This window comes from Mesoplodon densirostris, chromosome 9, assembly GCF_025265405.1.
Source record: "Mesoplodon densirostris isolate mMesDen1 chromosome 9, mMesDen1 primary haplotype, whole genome shotgun sequence".
In the NCBI taxonomy this organism is placed as follows: Eukaryota; Metazoa; Chordata; class Mammalia; order Artiodactyla; family Ziphiidae; genus Mesoplodon; species Mesoplodon densirostris.
The window spans coordinates 14,898,280-14,920,867 of NC_082669.1; the positions used below are offsets into that span (position 1 = coordinate 14,898,280).

The 22,588-nt window shown below is 36.5% G+C and overlaps 1 protein-coding gene across 3 annotated transcripts in view; it reads left to right on the forward strand.

Moving 5' to 3' along the window:
• Nucleotides 1-7,209: 7,209 nt before the first annotated feature.
• Nucleotides 7,210-22,588, forward strand: part of FAM185A (family with sequence similarity 185 member A) — a 66,226-nt gene continuing 50,847 nt past the window's right edge. For all 3 annotated transcript variants that reach the window (XM_060108281.1, XM_060108283.1, XM_060108282.1), the window contains exons 1-4: nt 7,210-7,819; nt 10,375-10,484; nt 15,996-16,088; nt 20,936-21,074. In XM_060108281.1, the coding sequence (XP_059964264.1) occupies nt 7,393-7,819; nt 10,375-10,484; nt 15,996-16,088; nt 20,936-21,074 (769 nt within the window). In that variant the 5' untranslated portion in view covers nt 7,210-7,392. The remainder of the gene's footprint in view (nt 7,820-10,374; nt 10,485-15,995; nt 16,089-20,935; nt 21,075-22,588) is intronic.

The window sequence follows — 22,588 nt, forward strand, 5'->3', positions numbered from 1 at the left end:
TTAGAAGTAAAATAGCCTTTCAAATTACTACAGAGGGAAAAGGTGAACAAAGATAAACATTTAAACTAAAGATATGAATGGAGAAAAAGAGGAACAACAGCAACAAAAAGGCCAAAAAAAGGCAAGGTTAATAGAAAACACAAAAGAAGATGGTAAGAATAATTACAAATATAATAGTAATTACCAAAAAAAGTAAGTGGCTTAAATTTACTTGTTGAGATAGATTGTTGAATTGGATTTAAAATATCTATCTGTATGCTGTTTATACGAGACAAGTCCCAAATATAATGTCACAGGTTTGAAATAAAAGGATGAAAATATTATTATTAGATAAAAATATACATCAAGATAGAAAGCAGTACTAGAGATAATGAGGATCATTATTTAATGACAATAAAATTTTATCAGGAAGCAATATTAATCTTGAACCTATACATAACTAACAGCATAGCCTCAAATTATATAAAATGTAAATGGAATTTCTACTCAAACAGTATATTAATGTGACTACAGTGTAAATGGTTGCAACACTACTGCTACTTTGTAGAAATGGAATGAAGTGTTAGCACATACAAGAACTCTAGCCTAAAGTGAGCTTTTAAAGTTTTTCTATTATAAGTTAGCTTTCTGTTTGCAATAAATATTATTTTACACACACACACACACACACACACACACACACACACACAAATACATATTGCTTTAATGTACAAAGTACTCATATCCCCCGCAACCATGAGAATCTTCTTCAGATATTTGTAAACTAGGCAATTTCTCAAGGTGTTTAAAGTGAGGGAAATTTGACTACATTAAATAACAAGCTTTTTCCTGTACATCATCTACATGAAAATAAATAACATGTAGATTTCAAATAGGACTGCCTACATATTCATTAACTACTTCTTAGTATTGTTAGTTATTTGTTTAGATTATTGAGTTTATTAAGATTCATAAGAAGAACAGAGGTCATAAGATATATTTATTTCAAAAGTTTATGATTAAGAAAGTTAGCAAATTCCTAGGGCTTCCCCCACTTAAACTGAATTCCAGAATCCTTTCTTTAGGTTACATTTTTCCTGAAAACTCTCTCATGCCCTCTGCTGTCCATTTATTGAATTTTTTTATTGAAGTATAGTTGATTTCCAATGTTGTGTTAATTACTGCTGTACAGCAAAGTGATTTAGTTGTATATACATTCTTTTTTTTAATGTATTCTTTTCCATTGTGGTTTATCATAGGATACTGAATATAGTTCTCTGGGCGATACAATAGGACCTTGTTATTTATACATTCTATACATAAAAGCTTACATCTGCTAACCCCAACTTCCCACTCCATCCGTCTCCCAACCCTCTCCCCCTTGGCAGCCACCAAATTGTTCTCTGTGTGTGATTCTGTTTCATAGATAATTTCATTTGTATCATATTTTAGATTCACATATAAGTGATATGGTATTTGTCTTTCTCTTTCTGACTTCACTTAGTATGATAATCTCTAGGTCCATCCATGTTGCTGAAAATGCCATTATTTCTCTCTTCTTCATTGCTGAGTAGTATTCCATTGTGTCTATGTACTACATCTTCTTTATTCATTCATCTGTCAATGGACATTTAGGGTTGTTTCCATGTCCTGGCTATTGTGAATACTGCTGCTATGAACATAGGAGTGCATGTATCTTTTTGAATTATAGTTTTGTCTGGATATATGTCCAGGAGTGGCATTGCTGGATCATATGGTAATTCTGTTTGTAGTTTTCTGAGGAACCTCCATACTGTTTTCCACAGTGACTGCATCAACTTACATTCCCACCAACAGTATAGGAGGGTTCCCTTTTCTCCACACCCTCTCCAGCATTTGTTATTTTAGACTTTTTAATGATGGCCATTCTGATTGGTGTGAGGTGATACCTCATTGTAGGTTTTTTTTTTTTTTGCGGTATGTGGGCTTCTCACTGTTGTGGCCTCTCCCGTTGTGGAGCACAGGCTCCGGACGCGAAGGCACAGCGGCCCTGGCTCACAGACCCAGCCGCTCTGCGGCATATAGGATCTTCCATACCGGGGCATGAACCCGTGTCCCCTGCATTGGCAGGCGGACTCTCAACCACTGCGCCACCAGGGAAGCCCCTCATTGGAGTTTTGATTTGCATTTCTCTAATAATTAGTGATGTTGGGCATCTTTTCATGTGCCTATTGGCCATCTGTATGTCTTCTTTGGAGAAATGTCTATTTAGGTCTTCTGCCCATTTTTGGATTGCATTGTTTGTTTTTCTGTTGTTGAGTTGTATGAGCTGTTTGTATATTTTGGAAAGTAAGCCCTTGTTGGTCACATCGTTTGCAAATATTTTCTCCTGTTCTGTAGGTTGTCTTTTCATTTTTGTGACAGTCTGTTGTGGCTGTCCACACATGGTTTTTGTGACTGATGTCACTCAGAGCATCTTGTAAATCCTAGGGCTTCCTGGAAGACAGTTGCCAATTTCATGCAACTATCATCTGTCATTCGTAAGGTGTAGGAGTTGTAGAGTTCCTCAACTTATAAAACGTACCTGGCATTTTTTAATGCTGTAATGAAAGTACTTATAACAAGTTATCCTCGCCTAGGACCTTGAAGTTGCAAGTCATTGGATCTTTAAGGACAAATCTTTAAGTTTCTTATTTTTGTAGCACAAGGCAAGTAAATTTCCCTTTTTTAAACTTGAGAGAGATCCCTTTCTGAATAGATTCAGTCCACAGAACTTAACATGGCGACCATTTCCTATCATGGACAAGAGGCCTTGGATATTTATGACTTTGCAGCCTGAGAGCCTCAGGGGCTGAGATGGGTCACTCCAAGAGGACTCTCTAAGCCACAGCAGTTGGCCCCTCTGAACGGGATGGAAGACAAACAGAGGGGATCTCCTGAGCTCGGCCAGGAGCCAGGGGGTTTCAGCCAAAGTTCAGGAAAGTCTGAAGAAGAGCCCGGGGGGGGGGGGGGGGGAGGGGACTCCCAGCTGCAGGGGCCCCGCCCTCCCTGCCCCAACACTTGAAAAGACTCGGTCCCTCAATAAGAGAATGTAACTCACTTTACAGAATGTATAATCCAGTGTTGAATAAATTTGTTCCATTAGGCTGTCTGAAGTATGTTAATTCTTCATCACAGGGCAAGGTGTCAAGATTTAATCACTAGGCTAGTTTAGGCAACAGCTGCTTAAATTGTGGCTTTAACTATCAGAATAGTCAATCATAAACTATCTCAGACAAAATTTCAATATGGAATTTTCATTTGGTATATTAAATTGTAGATTTATTGAATATTAATTATTAAATTAAGTAAAATATTCATTTAGAATATTTAGATGGCATTTAGATGGTAAGAAAGACTGGCTCACTATTTGAGTCAGTCTTAGGAAACAATATATGCTAAGAAGTGTGTTTAAATTTTTTAAATTATAAATGTAATATATGTTCATTATTGAAGACACATAAAAAAATGAAGAAATAATTCATCTTACTACTTGGAGATAAGCATTGTTATCAAGTTGTGTGTTTCTCTCTGCAATTGTTTCTATGGAATATATGTTAAAATTCCTATTATTATTATTATAGAATTGAGATCATACTATACATACAATTTGGTATTCTACTCATGTCACTTAACATTACTATGAGATAATAGAAATATATATATATATTGGTCTCTGCCCTTGGCTCCTAACAAAGGCTTCCTGAAACCCTTGTAGTTTCCTGGGTGATAGGAGTGTCTTTTGTTCTAATGAAGCACCTTTGGGTAGACTCCTGGATGAGGGCTGGTCACCAGAAAAAACAAGACATGATTAGGAGCTTGGAATCTACAGCCCTACCCCCCAGTCTCTTGAGAAGGAAGAGGGACTGAAAATATAGTTAATAATCGATCATGCCTACGTGATGAAGCTTCCATAAAATTCCCACTAGTATGGGGTCTGGAGAGCTTCCAGGCTGGTGAACACACCCACACCAGGAGCGGGGACACATCCCAGCTCCACGGGGACAGAAGCTCGTGTGGTCCAGACCCTCCCAGGCCTCACCCTCTGCATCTCTTCACCTGGCTGTTCATCTGCATCCTTTATCAAATCCTTTAGTAAAGTGGTAAATTTAAGTGTTTCCCTGAGTTCTGTGAGCCACGCTAGCAAATTAATAGAACCTGAGGAGAGGGTTGTCGGAATCTCCAGTTTGTAGCCAAAGGAGATAGAAGTTGTGGGTAACCTGACGACCTACTGCTTGTGACTGGCATCTGAAGTGGATGGGAGTGGTTTTGGGGAAATGAGCCCCTAACCTGTGGGATCTAACATTAGTGTCAGAAGTGAGTTAAATTGTTGCTTGTTGCAGGGGGAAAACCTCCACACATTTGATTACTAGAAGTGTCAGAAGTGAAGCTATGTGAGTGTGGTAACTGTGTGAGAGTCAAGGAGACATACACAGAAGGAGAGTTGTAGGTTTTTCCTTTACAATTATGTTATGGAAGATTTCCCATTTCATTGAATGGTTTTCAAAATACAATTTTAAGTTGCATAATATTCCATATGTATACTAATTTATGTAACACCCTCCTATTTTTGGACATTTAAATTGCTTCAATTCTTTACTATCGTAAGTAATCCTGAAAAAAAATTCCGTAAATGTTAAGTTTCTGTGAACATCCTTAATTTTATGTTTACATTAAATTCCAAGAAGTACAATTTCCAGGTCATGGATACACATATTTTTAAGGTGTTTTATGCATATTGCTAAACTGAACTCTGAAAGTTTCAATAACTTACACTCCTACCAGCTGGACATGTTCATGACCACAGGAATGGCTTTTTAAAAACTGAACGTGTAAAAGTACACTACAAGTAAACTCTAAATATGCGGGAGAGTTATATATGACTCTCTATTCATTTCATAAATAACTTTTTTTTTCTCCAAAGGTGTCAGGAAGATAGAAGGACCTTTTGACAAAGTGGTAAGAGGGCCAGACCTTCTAATTGTTTTTTAATCTTTCAAAACTTGTTTCTTCATCAATAATGTGAGCAAAATAATACTTGCCCTGTCAAACACAGAGTGTTTTGTGAGGATACTATGAGATGATACATATAAACATGCTTTGAATACTATAATGTCATACAGGTGGAAGGTAGTACTTTTATTGGTCATTACTGATATGTGGACAGACTTGATACATGTCATTAGACTTTTAAAAGTATCAATAAATTTTTAATATCTTACGTTAACCTTAATATACATAATTTTCTCCATTTTAAAACTCAGATGATCCAAAAAGTAATTTTTTGTCAATTTTCTTTTGTTTATTTGAAACTAGAAAAACAATGATTTTGCCACATATGCAATTATTGTTCAGTTGCCAATTCCACTAACTAGGTTTGTGTCAGAAAAGGAAAAATTACCATAGAAACAAAATTGTCTATTAGGGTTTTCTATTTAATCTAAAAATATTTGGCATGGGTACAACAAATTTAAGTGCATTCTCAACTTGCTTAAACCAATGCCTTTTTCAAAGTTATTCCCATGGGTTTTCATTAAAAAGACCGTTTGAAGATCAGTTTGAATAATTATGACCAAATGAAACACAAAGCCAAGGATAGAACTAGTATGCAGTGGGAACTTGGTGAACCTAAAACTTGCACCTATTGTGAGCCTTCATAAGGAGGAAGAATAAGGAGGGAGGAAGGACTGGAACAGAAAGGAGGAAAGGATAACTTAAGAAAAACACTGAATTTCTAACAAGGTAATGGCTTGCAAAGCACCCTATGACTTGGGCCCCTGAGGACTTGAGCTCAGTTCATTAGGACTTTAGCCCATTCCTCTACCACTATTACTCCCAGTAATTCTGGTTATTGCACTTGTCCAAGGGCTTCAATTTTTTACGGCATTCAGTTTCAGCCCTTGCATTTTATTGGACGTCATTGTTTGCAGTGTGTCTTTGCTAAAGAACTTAGGGAATAATTTGTAGGAGGAGGAACTGGCACAGAGAGGGAGAGATAGCAGGAAAGGAGAAAATAAATCTTTTCTCATTTTAAATTGCCCACAAAATAATAAAAGGTAAACAGGCCTTACGGAGTCATTTAGTACAATCCTTCTTCATCTTAAAGTGGAAGAAACAGGTGTAGGTGACACAGATAAACCAATGGCCGAGCCAGGAAAATAACCAATTTCATAACCAATTCCATACTCTTCCCATGGCACTATGTCTCTCTCCCTCTCCCCCACCCTCTCTCTCCCCCCACCCCATCTTATTTTAGTCCTAAAACCTAAAACCGAGGATCATTTGTAGTCAAAGAGAACAATGCTGCTGTCAACACAAATCGTGATCGCTCAGATTTTTCTTGGTAAGTTAGAGTCTATGCTATAAAATAAAAATATAATAATTTAAATTGCAACTTGGCAGCCTGTGCAGCGTGTTCACATCCATTATCTCATTTGATCCCTACAAAAACCCTTTGAGGCAAGACAAGGAAGGTATTATTGACCCCATTTTAAGAGCGAGCGGTTAAAACCCAGAGACGTTCAATGACTGACGTAAGATCATTTAGAGTCAGGAAGGAGACAGAACTCTAACGCTATTCCTACATTTGATATCAAAGAGGGAGTTTCCTCAGAAAACATTAACTGGTCTTGATCCTCTTGCCTAGGGATTCTCTATCCCAGGGTACCCCGCACTAGTTTAATGAAGTTTGGAACTAACCACTCACTGAGGGTACTCCTATTTTGCATCTAGTTCTCACCTTTAAAAGCGCAATTTCCTACCACTTCCCTCGGTCCTGATCCTTATTTAGGCTCCTATTTTTCTCTGTCAGTTTTGGCTTCCTCGTCTCGCTCCAAAGCTCCACCCTCTCCAAAGAAGTAGCGTCCTCGGTATCCAAGGAAACCACACAGCCTTGCCCATCTTTCGCCTTCCACGCTTTCCATTGGCCAGTTGGATTCTGGTGTGTTTTTTTTTTTTTCCCCCTGTCCCTCCAATGGATAATTGGCTAGAGGGAAGGAGCGCTTGCCTTCCGAGCCCCGTGTAACCCCTGCTCTTACTATCCTTAACAACCTTGCGCATTGCCTCTTGGGAAATGTAGTTTCTAAGCCGCCAGAGCCCTTCGACGTCTGACTCCATTAGAACTACCTATCCCACCGGCCTTTGCGAAAGGGGCGGGAGTAGGCGAGGAGTCAGGGTCAGGGTGGATACTTAAAGCTTTGAAATTCCAATTTGCCGCCGCGAGGCGTGCGTAGCTGAGGTTTAAGTTGCTGAACGGAGTGAGCAGTCTTGCTGTTGCTTCAGCACACCCTCTCAAATGTCTCCCTTTTGACTTGCGCCGGCACAGAGGCCAAGTCGACTGGCCGTGGCGAGACTAGCCTGTGGCTGAGGTGATCTGAGGGAGCGTGAGAGCGCGCCATGTTCGTCCCCTGCTCGGGATGGGGGCTGGGCTGCCTCCGGCTATGTCTGCGCCGAGTGTGGGCCAGCGAGGTCGCGGGGCGCTGTGCGTGCGGGGCCTGTCAGGTTCGGCTGTACGGTTCAGGTGGGTCTCAGCCCGACGTCTCTCGGTCTGGTCCCGCGCGCCGGACTCTGAAGGAGTGGGCGCTTCTGGTGAGCCCTTTCGGCCGGCTGCGGACGCGGCTCCCGTGCTCCCTAGCCGTGAGGCCCCTGGACCCTCTCACCTACCCGGATGGCGACCGCGTGCTGGTGGCGGTGAGCGGAGTGGAGGGTGGGGCCGTGGCCAGCCTGCAGGTGAGGTACGACGAGGCGCAGAAGGAGGTGGCCATCGTGTCCGACGTCATCGACCCCCAGGCGTCCGTGGAAGTGAACGCGCCCCTGAAGTTTGGCAAGTGAAGTTTAAACGGGCTTGGGTCCCAGGGCACATCCAGTGAATTTATAGAATTAGGCCGACGTGCGTTTTTAATTGGTCCCTTTGGATCTGACTTTCCAACCTAATTTACAATTTACGCCTTCGGAGGTTGCCTGTTTTTTTCTGCTGTGCTTTGGGTTTCTGGGCAGTAGTTAGGAATTAGGTTCTCAATTACAGCAATTTTATAAATTGAATGGAAACATGATTTGGAATAATCTAAGCCGAATAACATTTGTGGAGCCCCTTCTGTTCTCCTTTGGCACTTTGTTCCTATTTGTGTCACTGTACTTTGTCGGTAACAATGTGGTGTATTTTTCAGGGTTAAAGTATCTTGATAATCCACTCAGTGGCATGGCAGACCATCCGCGTTTCCCCTTGCTCACTGCCTGGCGTCTGTCCCCAAACAGCCTTGTCTATAGCATGTTCCATCGAACCTGGACCAGGTGTTTGGTTTCTGATAGGCACCCGGCTTCTTACTGAAAACGTCACCACTCATTTTGGCCTAAGTAAATTTTCTCTGAGTAGCAGGCCATGAAGAAAAACACATAGTAGGATTGCCTGGGAAACTTCAACTGATAATGGCTGCCAGATAGATTTCCTAGGTATTTGGATTCCATGTTATTTCTCACATGGAAACGACTGTGTACGCAGCACTTTTCTAGGAGAGTCTTCCCTGGCTCTCCGACTTCCCGGGACTGAAGGAAGATACTAATGAAGATCGTAATAGCAACTAACACTTCTAAGATAATCTTTTCCAATCCTTACAGTTGCACTGTATTATAGACACTTATTGTCACCATTTAAGATGAGGGAATTGAGATACAGCAAGTTTCATATACTAAGTATTTATTGTGGGTGAACAAGTAGAAGAAATCCGTGCCTTCATGAAATTTAATTTGTCGTGGGGTTAGATCAAGAAATATGCCTATTTTCTCTCAGATATAAAGTGGTGGAACTGAGATTTGAACTGACTGGGGTCTGCTGAACCACTATGCCTTACTGCTTCTCAACTTTTTTTTAACTAGCCTAGGTGAATAAGAGACCCTGATCTCAAAGTGTTAACAGTCTGGGGTGGGGAGGAAGATTTGCCAATGTATTATGTAGTACAAAATAGACTGAGTATTGAAATAGAGATAAGCAAAATTTTAAGGCAGCACAGATAAAAATGGAACTACCCAAACCTTATTATTTGCTGATTCCTCTTTTTAGAGCCAGAATCTCATTTCCAATTTAGTGTTAACATGTGGCTATTCCACAGGCCCCTCAAATCAACATAATTCAGTTTTACTCATACTTACTCGTGTTCCTCCAGTTCGTCTATAACTGTTTCAGTGAATGAGTGAGCGTAGCATTACTACCACTCAGTATCTAGCCTTAACTTCTCTACCCACCTACTGAGGCTAGAGTATATTTAGAATTTGTTTTCTTCTCCCCATGCCTATCATTACTGCTTGAGATCAAACCTTAATTTGTAACGCTACTTAACTGGCTGAAAGTTTTTCAGTTACATTTGCATCCATGGAAGTATGGGGTAAAATTGTCTTTTTATGTATTTTATATTAATCCCAACCAAAATATTGCCTTTATAGAGACTGCCATATACTCAACTGTAGAAATTGATTTTTATGTCATGACTATTGGAATTGTAGTGCTAAGACCCCAGTAGTTTGTGTTTGGGGCAGCATTAATTCTCTCATCTGGTTTAAGGGAAATCATCAATATTTATTTGAACTGGGTATTAAATATCAGTGTTTTAAAGATTTTTCATTTTTATACGGAGACACCTAAGGTTACACCTTGTATTGAATTTAAAGTTAAACTTTAAAGCTAAGTATGGCTTATTTGCCAAACTTTCTTCATATATATCACTGTTATTTATCCACAATTTTGAGGTTTTAATATTATTCAGTACTAGATTTTTCAAAGTTGTTCCCACTTTTTATTACTTCGAATACCTTGTGATATAGCTGCATGATAATATCTTCATTTTTTACATATGAAAGGTTAGAGGTAGGATTTGAAAACCAAACTCATGGTCATATATACTGATCCATGCTACTCCTGCAGTAGGCTTTTAACTTGGGGGAAGTTTGGGAACAAATCTTTAAACTTTCATGAATATAGAAGAGAATAAGCTAACTGACTTATCCAGTTCACCATAATGACTTGTTAACTTGCTGCACTCTTACTCAAATCTGTGTTTGTGTATTTCCTCAGTGGCGCAGAGGCTTCTATGATCTTCTATAAGAACTGGAATCTTTGACCTGCTTTACTTATCTCCTATGTTACTTTCTCTCTTTAAATGATATCCGCCAACAGAAATAACTGCTTTTTAAAAACTGGTAGAAAAGGGCTTTACATTTGGTCCTGTTGCTGTGGTGGAGATCCCTTACCTTTAGAGAGAGTCTGCAGACAGCTGTGTCCTTTGCAGGATTCAGTAAACTGAGGAGCTGGATTTCTGCGGGACACTGAAATGCTTTGGAGCTCATTAACCGTAGTACTAACTTGGTTTTTCTTTTTTTCATTTCTAGATTTGAATATCAAGTCATCAGGGTCTGGCTGTGTAAAAGTCCAAAATATTGAGTGTGATAATTGCAAAATTGAAACGGAACAGGGGACCAGCATCTTACAGTCAGTTAAGGTAGAAATATTTTTCTAATTTTGTTTCAACGTTATTTTTTAAAGCACCTTAAACTATGAACTGCGGTATCAAATTAAGGTTATTATTTGAGCATCATTTATTGGAAATATTGAGTATCATTTATTCATCACTCAGAAATTCCTGGCAAAAAGTTTGTCAGTTCTGTTATGAAAGTATAGAGGTTGTAGCAACTTTGAAGGTTTTTGTCATGTTCCTCTTAGATTTCATTTCAAAGTGTACAGTGATACTAATAATACATTCTTAGTCTTCTCAGATCTTACTAAGTTTAAGAAATTTTAGTTTTAACGAATGATTGTCTTCCATTTATTAAAGAGTAAGGAAAAGTCATTAAGCATTATAAATTTGCTTAAAATATTAAATTAATCACATTTTTAATGTATCAGGTAGTTCATTACTTAAGGATTAAGTAGGTATTTGTGCTAAACAGCAAATGATTTGTCTCACTTTGTAACAACGCTTTTATATTTAATTTTCTTAAAATTAGATTGGTCTCAGCTCTAAATGATTTCAAATTCATCTCTGATAAGTTCTAGCTTATTGTTACTACTGATACTACTTACACTTGCATATTCAAAACTCAATACTTTTTTTTTTTGCGGTACACGGGCCTCTCTCTGTTGTGGCCTCTCCTGTTGCGGAGCACAGGCTCCAGACACTCAGGCTCAGCGGCCGTGGCTCACGGGCCCAGCTGCTCCGCGGCATGTGGGATCTTCCCGGACCGGGGCACGAACCCGTGTCCCCTGCATCGGCAGGCGGACTCTCAACCACTGCGCTACCAGGGAAGCCCCAAAACTCAATACTTTTGTGAACTTTGGTGGTATGTAACTTTGTTGAAGTCAGTCATCTTTGCTTCATAATTGCAAAACATTTTCATTTTTAGATGCATAAACAGTAATTAGATGATTAATTGGATGCATTTAAAAATTTTTACATTATTTGTTTTGTCCCAGCCACTTTTATTTGCACACCTACCTTTGGCATGTCTTCACATGTGAACCATTTCAGTAAATTTAGTTGCACAGGGACTTCCCTGGTTGTCCAGTGGTTAAGACTCCATGCTCCCAATGCAGGGGGCCTGGGTTTGATCCCTGGTCAGGGAACTAGATCCTGCATGCCGCAACTGAAAGAGCCTGCATGCCGCAACAAAGATCCCACGTGCCACAGCTAAGACCCGGCACAGCCAAAAAAATAAGAAAAATTTAGTTGCACAAATATCAAAAAAGATTAAAGAATACTATTACATATCCTTTTGGAAAAATGAGATGGTTCCAGTTCTTGTAAAAGATTGCACAATGAAGTTTTCATGTTGAATGACTATAAATGGATGAGAATACCATGGTTCCTTTTTGTCCTTATAAATATATTGGTCACTCATCAATGCCTGAATTTCAGAAATTCATCTAGAATATTGTTCTCTGGAGACTCAGAGTCTTAGATTTTCAATTTCACAGCCAAAATTAGAAGCTACTGTACTGCTGTCTGTCTCTTTGCAATCACCTTTTGATCCATCTGATAATTCTGAAAGATCTATTTTGTCAGTTTTCTTTTTTCTGCCATTATGTGCATAAAATGAAAAATGATTGCTCAACTTTGGCACTGTTGACATTTTGGGCTGGATAATTCTTTGTTGTCAGGGGCTGACCTATGCACTGTGGGATGGTTAGCAGTATTCCTGGCTTCTATTAACTAAGTGCCAAGAAACACACTCCTCACTTAGGACAATGAAAAATATCTCCACACATTGCCAAATGTCCTCTGGGGGACAAAAATCACCTTTAGTTGAGAACCACCATTTGAAGCAAGTTCATCATTCTTCTGTTGTCTTATTCTTTTAGACATTTTCTAGCATAGTTAGGAATAATTGACAAATAATAATGAAATAACTGCTAGGATAATGAAATAGCAAAATGTTATGAGACGTATGAAAAATAAGAATACTAAGATCCCATAATGTATTTGAGATTTACAAAGGAGTCCAGTGAACCATTGTGGTAATTTTAAGATAGAATGAGTTTTATTCTATTTAAAAAATGAGTAAATTTTCTATTTATTCTTTGGGAGACCTCTAAGAAAGAATAAAAGTCATGAAATATCAGTCCTACAAATAGAATAGCTAAAAAAAGAAATTCAAGAATTAGAATTGGGTCCGCTGAATCTTAATGGTAGTTAGAAGAATTAAGAGGTAAGAGAATTATTCTTCAGATCTTAGGATTTAACTGACTTAAATTCAGAATGGGAACGCTTCGTGAAATATCTGGTTTAAGTTTTTTTTTTTTTTGCGGTACGCGGACCTCTCACCGTTGTGTCCTCTCCCGCCGCGGAGCACAGGCTCCGGACGCGCAGGCTCAGCGGCCATGGCTCACGGGTCCAGCCGCTCTGCGGCATGCGGGATCCTCCCGGACCGGGGCATGAACCCATGTCCCCTGCATCTGCAGACGGACTACCAACCACTGGGCCACCAGGGAAGCCCTAAGTTTTAAATATGGTACAATATCATTATCTCTAATCAGTGATCACCTATTAATGTAAGTTTCTCTTCCACTCATTTTAAGGATTTGAAATATATTTGATCTATGTTATAAGATGTTTATAGCAATAATAACAGCTACTGTTTACTGAGTCCTTATTATGTACCCAGAAATATAGCTAAGGCTTCATTTAATTCTTTTTATCAAGGAAGAAACTGTGAGCTACCAAGAGATTAAGGAACTCATTTAGGTTCCCACAGCTAATAAATTGAGCTAAGATTTGAACTTGGGTCTTTCTGCATTCCAAGCTCATGCTCTTTCCACCTTTCCTTATTGTCTAAGCAAAATGTCTGGCAGTACTAACTCACTGAATGCCACATATTTGCATTTTTTAAAAATGCAATAGTAATAGTTTATATTACACTAAATAGCTTCTGATTTATTTAAACATTTTAACTACTTTGTTTTGCATATTGAGGCAGGAGATATATGGGCCCCAGGGTAAGCAGCTGGAGTTCATTCCCTGTGGCCAGAAACTTCAAAATATCAATAGCAGGACAATCGAGAGAGGAGGCTGGGCCCTGCCCAGATAAGAGATAAAAGACCACATATTCCTTATTCTCAAAGTCAAGGAGACCTTCCCGACTACACATGCCCAGAAAGGCTTCTTGGAGGTCCAAAAGGGAGGGGGCACTGCCTCAGAGTAAGTGATGTCAACTATGCATAGGCCTCTTTGCTAGAATCCATCTTGGCTGAGAGATGCGTGTGCGCACGTACATGGGGAGGATCCTGAGATATACCGTGTGTATATATATATGGACTCAGAACCAGGCAAAGCAAGATGATTGGTCCAAGGAAACCCGGAAGAAATGCCCCATAAAAGTGATTCAAACTACCACAAGGGGGCAACTCTCTCTCTGAGCCCACCCATGTGTCTATCCACAAGAACTGTACTTTTTCCTCCTAATAAACACTTTACTTGCTTCACTACTTTCTGTCTCTATGTGAAAATTCATTTCTACACAGCTGACAGTCTAGGGTCTTGTCATTGGCCACTGGTCCCCAGTGGTCTAGTGGCTAGGATTCAGAGCTCTCACTGCTGCTTCCTGACTTCAATCTCTGGCAGGGAACTGAAATCTTGCTGCAGGCCGAGGCCACCCAAGATCAATATGTTTTTAAATTTTGTAATCTACTTTATATTTTTTTGAAATTAGATGAGCTTTGAACTTAATGATAGCTATTAACATTTTTGTGCTTTAGACCTCTTTGAAAATATGATGATTATTTCCTTAGAAAAAATGCACACATATGAAATTTTGCTTACAATTTCCTAAGTTTCACAGACTCTCTAGAATGTCGTGTAAACTTGGTTAAGAACTCCTGATTTAAATAAAATAACAGTTGTTGTGGAGATACTTTTTTCTAAAGTTCATCAGTTACTTGTCTTCTTGATAAAGACTGTATTAAATAGTTTGACTTCTGACTCATGTTTCTATGGGCATGAAGTCTACCATGCTGTAATATAGATAAACTTTTTAAGAATGATTCATTTTGCCCTTTTCACTGAATTTTTTGAACTTCATTCCTGGGCCATTTTACCCAAGGTTTTACTGTTTTTCCCCCTGAGTAAAGCAACCGGAAGGTATATGGTTGTTTTGTTTTTTTTTTTTCCCCACTTTTTAGATACGTCTCTACTGTTGCTGGTTATGATATTTTGGTGGGTTTGCTTTTGCTATTTTTCTTCTTCTGGTATTTACCTATTCTTTTTCTCTTTATAGATGTGTTAGAACTGAAGACTTACGCAAAAATTAAGGTGAAGTAAGCTACTCTAAAAAAATAGACCAAACATCTAATGGCTCACACACAGCTAGAGTTTATTTCTCATTTGTGTCCAAGTGTGTGGGTGACTCGTTTCTATTCAGGTATTGTAGGTTCCCGTCATCTTCTGGCTCTGCTGTCTGTTAGAGCCTTATTGTAATATACATTCACCTGGTGGAAGGGTCAGAGCACAGAGAACGCACATTAGTTCTTCTAAAAGCACCAGCCTGGAAATTGCACATAACATTTCTATTTATGTTCTATTGCCAAGAACTGAGCAGCACCTAAGAGGTAAGGGAAGCTGGAAAACATTGTCTCTTCATGGGCCCAGCTATACTCTGTACTTTGGGAAAAAGTGGATTTTTGTGGACCTATCATAGTTTCTGCCACACTTGTCAAGTGTGAAATCAAGTGTTACATACACACACATTTTTTTTTTATCTAGCAGAGGAGGCTAACTGTAACTGCAATTTTCTTAGAGACATTTTCATTTAGTTCCAGTTTCTGGACTGTGTTGTACTAGAAAGTTTAACAGTCAGTGGGTTGTGTATCCTAAGTGTGAATATAATATACTTCTTCAGGTGACTCCAGCAATAAGAGTGTAGGATTTGAAATCATACACAGCTTGATTCTCTTAGTTTAGATTTTGTTGTTTTCTAATGTGTCACCTGATAAGGTTGTTTAACCTTTCTCATTCTTGGATTCCTTCCTCTGTAAAATGGGAAAAATATAATACTCATCTCTGAATTGTGAGAATTAAATGTTAGTTCATGTAAAGTAGTGAACGTTGTTATTTGGTGCAAAGAAAATGCCAAGTAAGTAATAAATATTACTGTTATTAATGATGAATATTAATAATGATGAACAGTGATTATTGTTGTCATCCTCATCATGATTTATGTTTAGTTAGCCATTGTGATCTTTGATTCCCAACCCTTTCTTCAGTGAAGCTACCAGAACACCCAAGTATCTTTTTTCCTTTGAGTCCAAGAAGCTTTATTTAATCACTTTAACAGCAGTTGACACTCTTTTCTCACTGATGTTATTATTCCAAACAGTGCATTTCTATTCATTTCTACTTCCTCTTTTACTGCTTTATTATTATTTTAAAAGAAATGTATAAAATGTTGGAACATTTTTTATTAGTATAAGTCAAATTTATTGTCTCTTTTTCTATGTGTGAATTTTTGTATTTGTCTTTCAGAGTCAAAAATTACATATTCAAACAAAAGGAGGTAAAGTGATCTGCCTGGGAACAGTTTATGGAAATATAGATATTCATGCATCACATAAAAGTGTAAGATTGTAATTTTCTTTTTTAGTACTTGCTATTTTGCATCTGGTTGGCTCACACAGTGGGTAGATTCTACAATATTTGTGGCAAAACATTCCCTTTTTAATGCATTTGCGTTCATTAGTAAATTCAAATTTGAACTGAGATGATTAAATATTATACAATTTAATTTTAACTTTGTGATTTAATACTTTTGATAGATATTTAGTTACTTATTTGGAATCAATAACATCTTTTTTTAACTTTTATTTTTTTTAAGTTTTTTTTTTTGATGTGAAGCATTTTTAAAGTCTTTATTGAATTTGTTACAGTATTGCTCCTGTTTTATGATTTGTTTTTTTGGCTGTGAGGCATGTGGGATCTTAGCTTCCCGACCAGGGATTGAACCCACACCCCTTGCATTGGAAGGCGAAGTCTTAACCACTGGACCACCAGGGAACTCCCTCAATAACATCTTTAAATTCTTAATATTTCTTTAAAAATTTTTTTGTATTGAAGTGTAGTTGATTTACAGTGTTGTGTTAATTTCTGCTGTACAGCAAAGTGACTCAGTTATACACACATATACATTCTTTTTTATACTCTTTTCCATTATGGTTTATCCCAGGATATTGAATATAGTTACCTGTGCTATACAGTAGGACCTTGTTGTTTATCCATTCTATATGTAATAGTTTGTGTACTAACCCCAAACTCCCAGTTCATCCCTTGCAAATACTTAATATTGAATTCTAATTCTGAAGAGATTTTAATCTTAATGATCATGGGTTAAAATCAGTCATTACATAATACCAAAATAACTGGGATTAAATTTTTCTTATTGTTAGGTTTATTTGAGTATTTTTTCTGAGACCTGTTTATTTTGCCTTTAGGCAATTTTAGGAGTTTCAAAACTCAACTTTCTTCAGTGTTTTCCACAAGATGGCACCATTAGACAGCATTACTGTTCTCCAAAAGCTTTTATTAGCCATAGGAACTTTGATCGTTATAAGACAGTTTGCATTTTTTCAGTCAACTTTTGTTGCTTTCTGTGGTTTAGCATAGTATTAAGAATAAAGGTATAATTTTGAAGTATAAATTGTCACAATTTTTTAGCATGATCAGTAATGTTTTAAATCTTTTAGAAAGGTCTAAGCCACCTTTTAGTTTACAGTTAGACAATTTTCAAGGATTCTTTTGTCATAAATTTGTTCAATTCCATACTCGGCTGTATTCTCAGATAATTGATGGGGAGGAATTGTATCTTATATATAGATTATTGTTGGCATAATTAAACAAGGTAGGTTATAACAGTAATTGTTCTACTATTGTCACTTTTATTTTCCATCACCTTTCTCTTAGAACCTGTGAGAGACTGTTTAAACCTAAATATTCAAATTTATCTTTTTAAAAAGTGTTGAAAGACACTGCCTGGCTTTATGTGGCAGCCGTTTTGAGACAGCATTTAGTTTCACCTCTCTGATTGTTGTGGTCTTGGAGGTGCAAAAGGGAAATTGGACAACTGCAGTTGCAGAATATTGCATATTGATGTTCACATGTAACTATCAAAGAAGAATTTAAATCATCTTAATTATTTTCTATTTTTAATATTTTGACCACTATTTCCACTCGTTATTTATCCTCTCAACTTTCATGGTTTATTGAATATTCATTTATTCCTACTTTCTGTTATACTCTTTTGTTTCCTGCCTGATGGAGTTTTGTGTTGTACTAAAGAATCAGTTTTGGTATTTCTTTCTATTTACATTATGCATAGTGTTAATTTTTAAGGCGTATTTCTAAGTTTGTGGGGTTTTATATAAAATAAATTCTTATGAAATATGTTAACTTTTAATATACAACTTCCATAGAAATGTGTTTTGGATATTTGAGAGGCAGCCTAGTGAATTTGTTTAGAGCACGTAATTGAGAACCAGAGTACCTGGGTTTGAATCCTGGCTCAGCCACTTACTAAGCTCTTTAATTTCAGATGAGTTATTTAACCTCTATGTGTCTTGGTTTTCTGGAAAATGGAATACTAGTAATGACATTAACTCACACTGGTTGTTATGAGGATTAAATGAGTTAATGCATAATACAGATAAGGTACTTAAGATAATGTCTTGCATAGCTAACTCCATTATAGTGTCGACTATAATGATGATGATAAAGGTACATTAAACACAGGAAAGGTAATTTGGCCAGTTTTAGACCTACCAGTTAACTTTACTGAGACTCTGTTTCATTATTCATAAAATAGGGATGGTATTGTTTGTTTTTTCTGCTCAACAAGATTGTGAGAATCAAGTGAGCATTATAAACACTTAGCAGTATATTCTTTATGTATCATTTTATATGGAATGGCTGTTTTTAAATTGTATCCTTAATTTCAGTATCCTAAGTTTGATACAGACAAGGTAGAAATCCATTGTGTGAATGGATTGTTGAATGAATGATTGTAGAATGAATTGATAATATAGTTATCAGTTGACCTTTCTTTCTTAGTTCGGGCTACAAGGCCACAGTTTTTCCTTAAAACTTCATTTTCATTTTATGATGTTCCTTTATAATAACTAAACTTTATGAAAAAAATTTCCTCTTGTGTAGAAAAGCAAATTAATTTATAGCAGTATCTCCCTAAGAAAGGTATTTTTGGATCTACTTTTTGTTCTTTCTTTAAATATCTACTTCACTTAATAAGCAAGTACAGTTTAATCTATTTTTTTGAGTGTTTGTTCCATTAGCATTAGTAACTATAAATAAGATCCTCAATATTTTGCTGTAAACTATGGTGTCCTAAGTTTAATTGTTCTAGTTAGTATCTGATATAGTACATTATATATGGCCCTTAGTGAATTTTCTATTTCTTTGAAATTAATTTTACGGATTGATTGGTTAAAATAGCTATATTATTGTGATGCGGAGTGTTGTACTTTTGCTTGCTTTCATTTAGTTTGGTGGGGCAGGGGAGGATACTTTTTAGCTTCCTACAGGGTAAGATATTTAGTGTTTAATGAACAAAGTAAATCCTTGGCATTTTCCTGATACTCATAAGGAGTGTCTTAAAAGCTTTATTTGGTTGTGAGGAGAGTCTAATCAAAAATTCCCCCTTGCCAATTCAATTAAGTTTCAAATATTCTTTCAACATTTATCTTTTGATATTCCCTAAAACAGCCTCACTATTTATAAAAAGCTAGAGTATTCAAACTTGTTGTCTGCTTTATGGAAATACTTGCAGAATTTTAAGCTATGCATAAAGCAACTTTTCATGAAGAAATTTTGTAGGTAAAGGATACATTTTTTCAGAAATTTTAAACCTTACTGTTTACACTGAGGAATGCAAAATGTGTATTCTCACAAATCTGAATGTATATCAAATATCTATCTTTCTTTGACAGATTTATTGAAACTAGATTTTTTTAAAAATCCTATGAATCCACAATTAGCTATAGCAGATAAGAAGCAATTGGGTGTATTTTATATACCTAATAAAAGTCCATTAAAAAACAAAATTATATACTTGGAATCTGGACAGCAAAGTAATTTTAGTTTGCTTCCCATAACAACCTCTGGGTACTTTAATTTCTCTTTTCATACTTTATCTGTCTTCTAATATTTTAGTATTCTTGAAACTCAATTCTTATGTAATATTTTGAACTCAACAATTTTTGAAGGAAGTATAACGATTGAATATAATACTGATGCCAATGTGTTGAAAAACAATGATGTTCTTTCTTTAAATACCTCAGTGTAATGCTTGAATTTGACCCTGGGCAAAACTGTGGCAAGCCTTCCTAGTGATTCAGTTTTTATGTCAACAATTTTATATTAACGCTCACTTTATGCTTATAAAACATTTGTTTAAAATACTATAAAGATAATTCGGAATCCTTAATTAGATACCTTCATTTTACATTGGGCTCAATATTTGAGACATAAATGCATACTGAATTTTGTTAGAGAAGTTTAGGGATAAACACAAAAATCCTTCCATTTTGTTCAGTGGAAAGCTACTGACTAATTAGATGTAAAGTGGAAAAATTCTAGAGGTAATAGTGTATTCACTACATTAACAGATGAAATGAGAAAAATCATACGAGAATCCAATAAAATAAGATAAAGTATATGCTAGGATTTAAAACCAATTCATGAGTTAAACAGCAACAACAACAAAACAGATTTGAAATAGAAGGGAACTTCTTTAATCTAAAAAAAAGGGATCTAGAAGCTATCTATAGCAAACACCATACTTAATGATGCAATGTTGTAAGCTTTCCCTCTGAGAATAGGAATAAGATAAGGATGCTTACTTGTTATCTCATCACTTCTATTCACTGGTAAATTGGAGGCCTGAGCCAGATTGTAAGGCGGGAAAGAACAGGAAAAACAGTATTAATATGAGGATTAGAAGGGAAGAAATGAAAGGATCACTTGTAAAGAATATAATTATACATGTAGAAAAATTGTTTTAATTCAGGTAGATTATTAGAATCAGTTAAGTGAGTTTAGTGAGGTTTTGGATTTAATTAAGGTCAAATACAAAAGCCAGTTAAGATAAAATGAAGTTTAAAAAGCTATCTTTTATAATAACATTTAGAAAACATCAAATAGGAATAAATTTAACAAAAGATGAAGAACTCTACATAGAAAATACAAAACATTATTAAGAGAAATTAAAGATCTAAATAAATGAAGGAATATAATGCGTCTATTCCACAGAGAAAACACTGTTGCTCATAATCTTGTAATTAGAACTGGGGGATTGAAGTCAATAAATTGACCGTGTACTGTACATATTAGTTGCCCACTAATTCTGGCTTTTTACCAGTCTTCATTTTATAATGAACTGATTTGAGTCTTTCTCTTACTAGACTGTGACCGTAGATAAACTGCAGGGAAGTTCTGTTAATGTATCTACTGAAGATGGTTTGCTGAAAGCCAAGTGTCTTTACACAGAATCGTCATTTCTATCTTCTGCTGCTGGGGATATTACATTAGGAAGTGTTCATGGTAAGGTGACAGAGGCCTAATACATCTTAGATATGCCACATGACATAAATTTTAAGAGATGACTGTGTTTCTTTGTAGGTGAAGGAGGATCTGCCGTTAGGAAGCTGCCCCTCTAAATAATTAATTGCAGACTAACCATCTTTTAAAAAACCCACAAAATAAAGTGACTCATATGGTACTGAATTTTATTTTGGCAAGAAATTGAATATTATGCTGTTATACATGAAGCTAATAATAATTCTGATTTTTAATTCATTTCTTTATAGAAGGCAACGAACAGCAAGGAAATATGTGCAGGGATATTCAGAGGAAAGCACAATGAAATAAAAGCAGTGTTGAAAAATAAAGCTGGGTTCTGGGTGATTGCTTTTATGTTATGATAGGAAAGCTAAGGATTAAATAAATCAATGAGACATTTGTGTGGGATCCGATTATAGCAATTCAGTGATACTAATTTTGGCTGAAATGCTTTATGGGTATTAGTACCAGCACCAGCTCCTCCCAGTGCCCTGCCATTTTCAGTTTTCTTTAATTAAATGTCATCTTGTGACTTTTAAAACATGTCTCTGCAGATATGTAATATTACTTGGTTAACTTTTGTGTTATTGAAAGAAAAGAAGAGAATGTAATGGTGAAGTAATACAGGAAAGGGCATGCTGGTATTCAGTGTCACTCAGCATGCTTCTTAAATTCCCGCATAGCAGATGATTTAAGTCCAGATATGTTTTCTGAAATATGTACACATAGAATTAAGAATACCTTATCTTAGCAGGTAGTATATACACATCTGCTAAATGCCTTTTGGACCATTTTCCAGGAGTTACAGACAAACTTTTGCTGTTCGTAGTCCACTCATTTAACTTCTATAGGAAAGCTGAATATATTTATCTATACACTTTGGTAAAACCTCCAGATTTTAGTAGTCAGCATGAATTATTAGGTGGTGTTAGAAAACCTGGCTAGTGCTAACCATGCTATTTAGCAAATTGGCAGGTAGTCTTACAGTTAAAAAAAAATCTGAAAAAATGAGTACTTATGTGCTTGAAATAATTCTTGAACCTCAATTTCATAGTTAAACCTCATCAACCATTCTTGTAGGGTTAAGGTATTACTTGAGTCCAAAATAAAGCAAATAGTTTTGTTAGTTATTCATCAGTTTTGTTGTTTTTTGTTTTGTTTTGTTTACTCAGGTGTGCCTTGAATAGTTCTGGTAATTTGTAACTCCATATTTCAACAATGACTTTTATGTAAGCATTGTATTTTTAACTGTTAATTGTAACTAAAAGTACTGTACTTAATATATTGAGTAATTTTTAGTGGAAAAGCAATTCCTTATCATGTCACGTGTTGATTAACACCCACGATAAGAACAGCTCTGTTCTCTGCAGTGCTTTATACCATGTTTACACTGAATTCATTAATGTTTAAATTTTTTTGCTTTCTTTTAAGTAAGTTGAGAATTGAACTTGGTACATTAGTAGCTTACATGATAGTAAAACAGATGTACTTTTTTG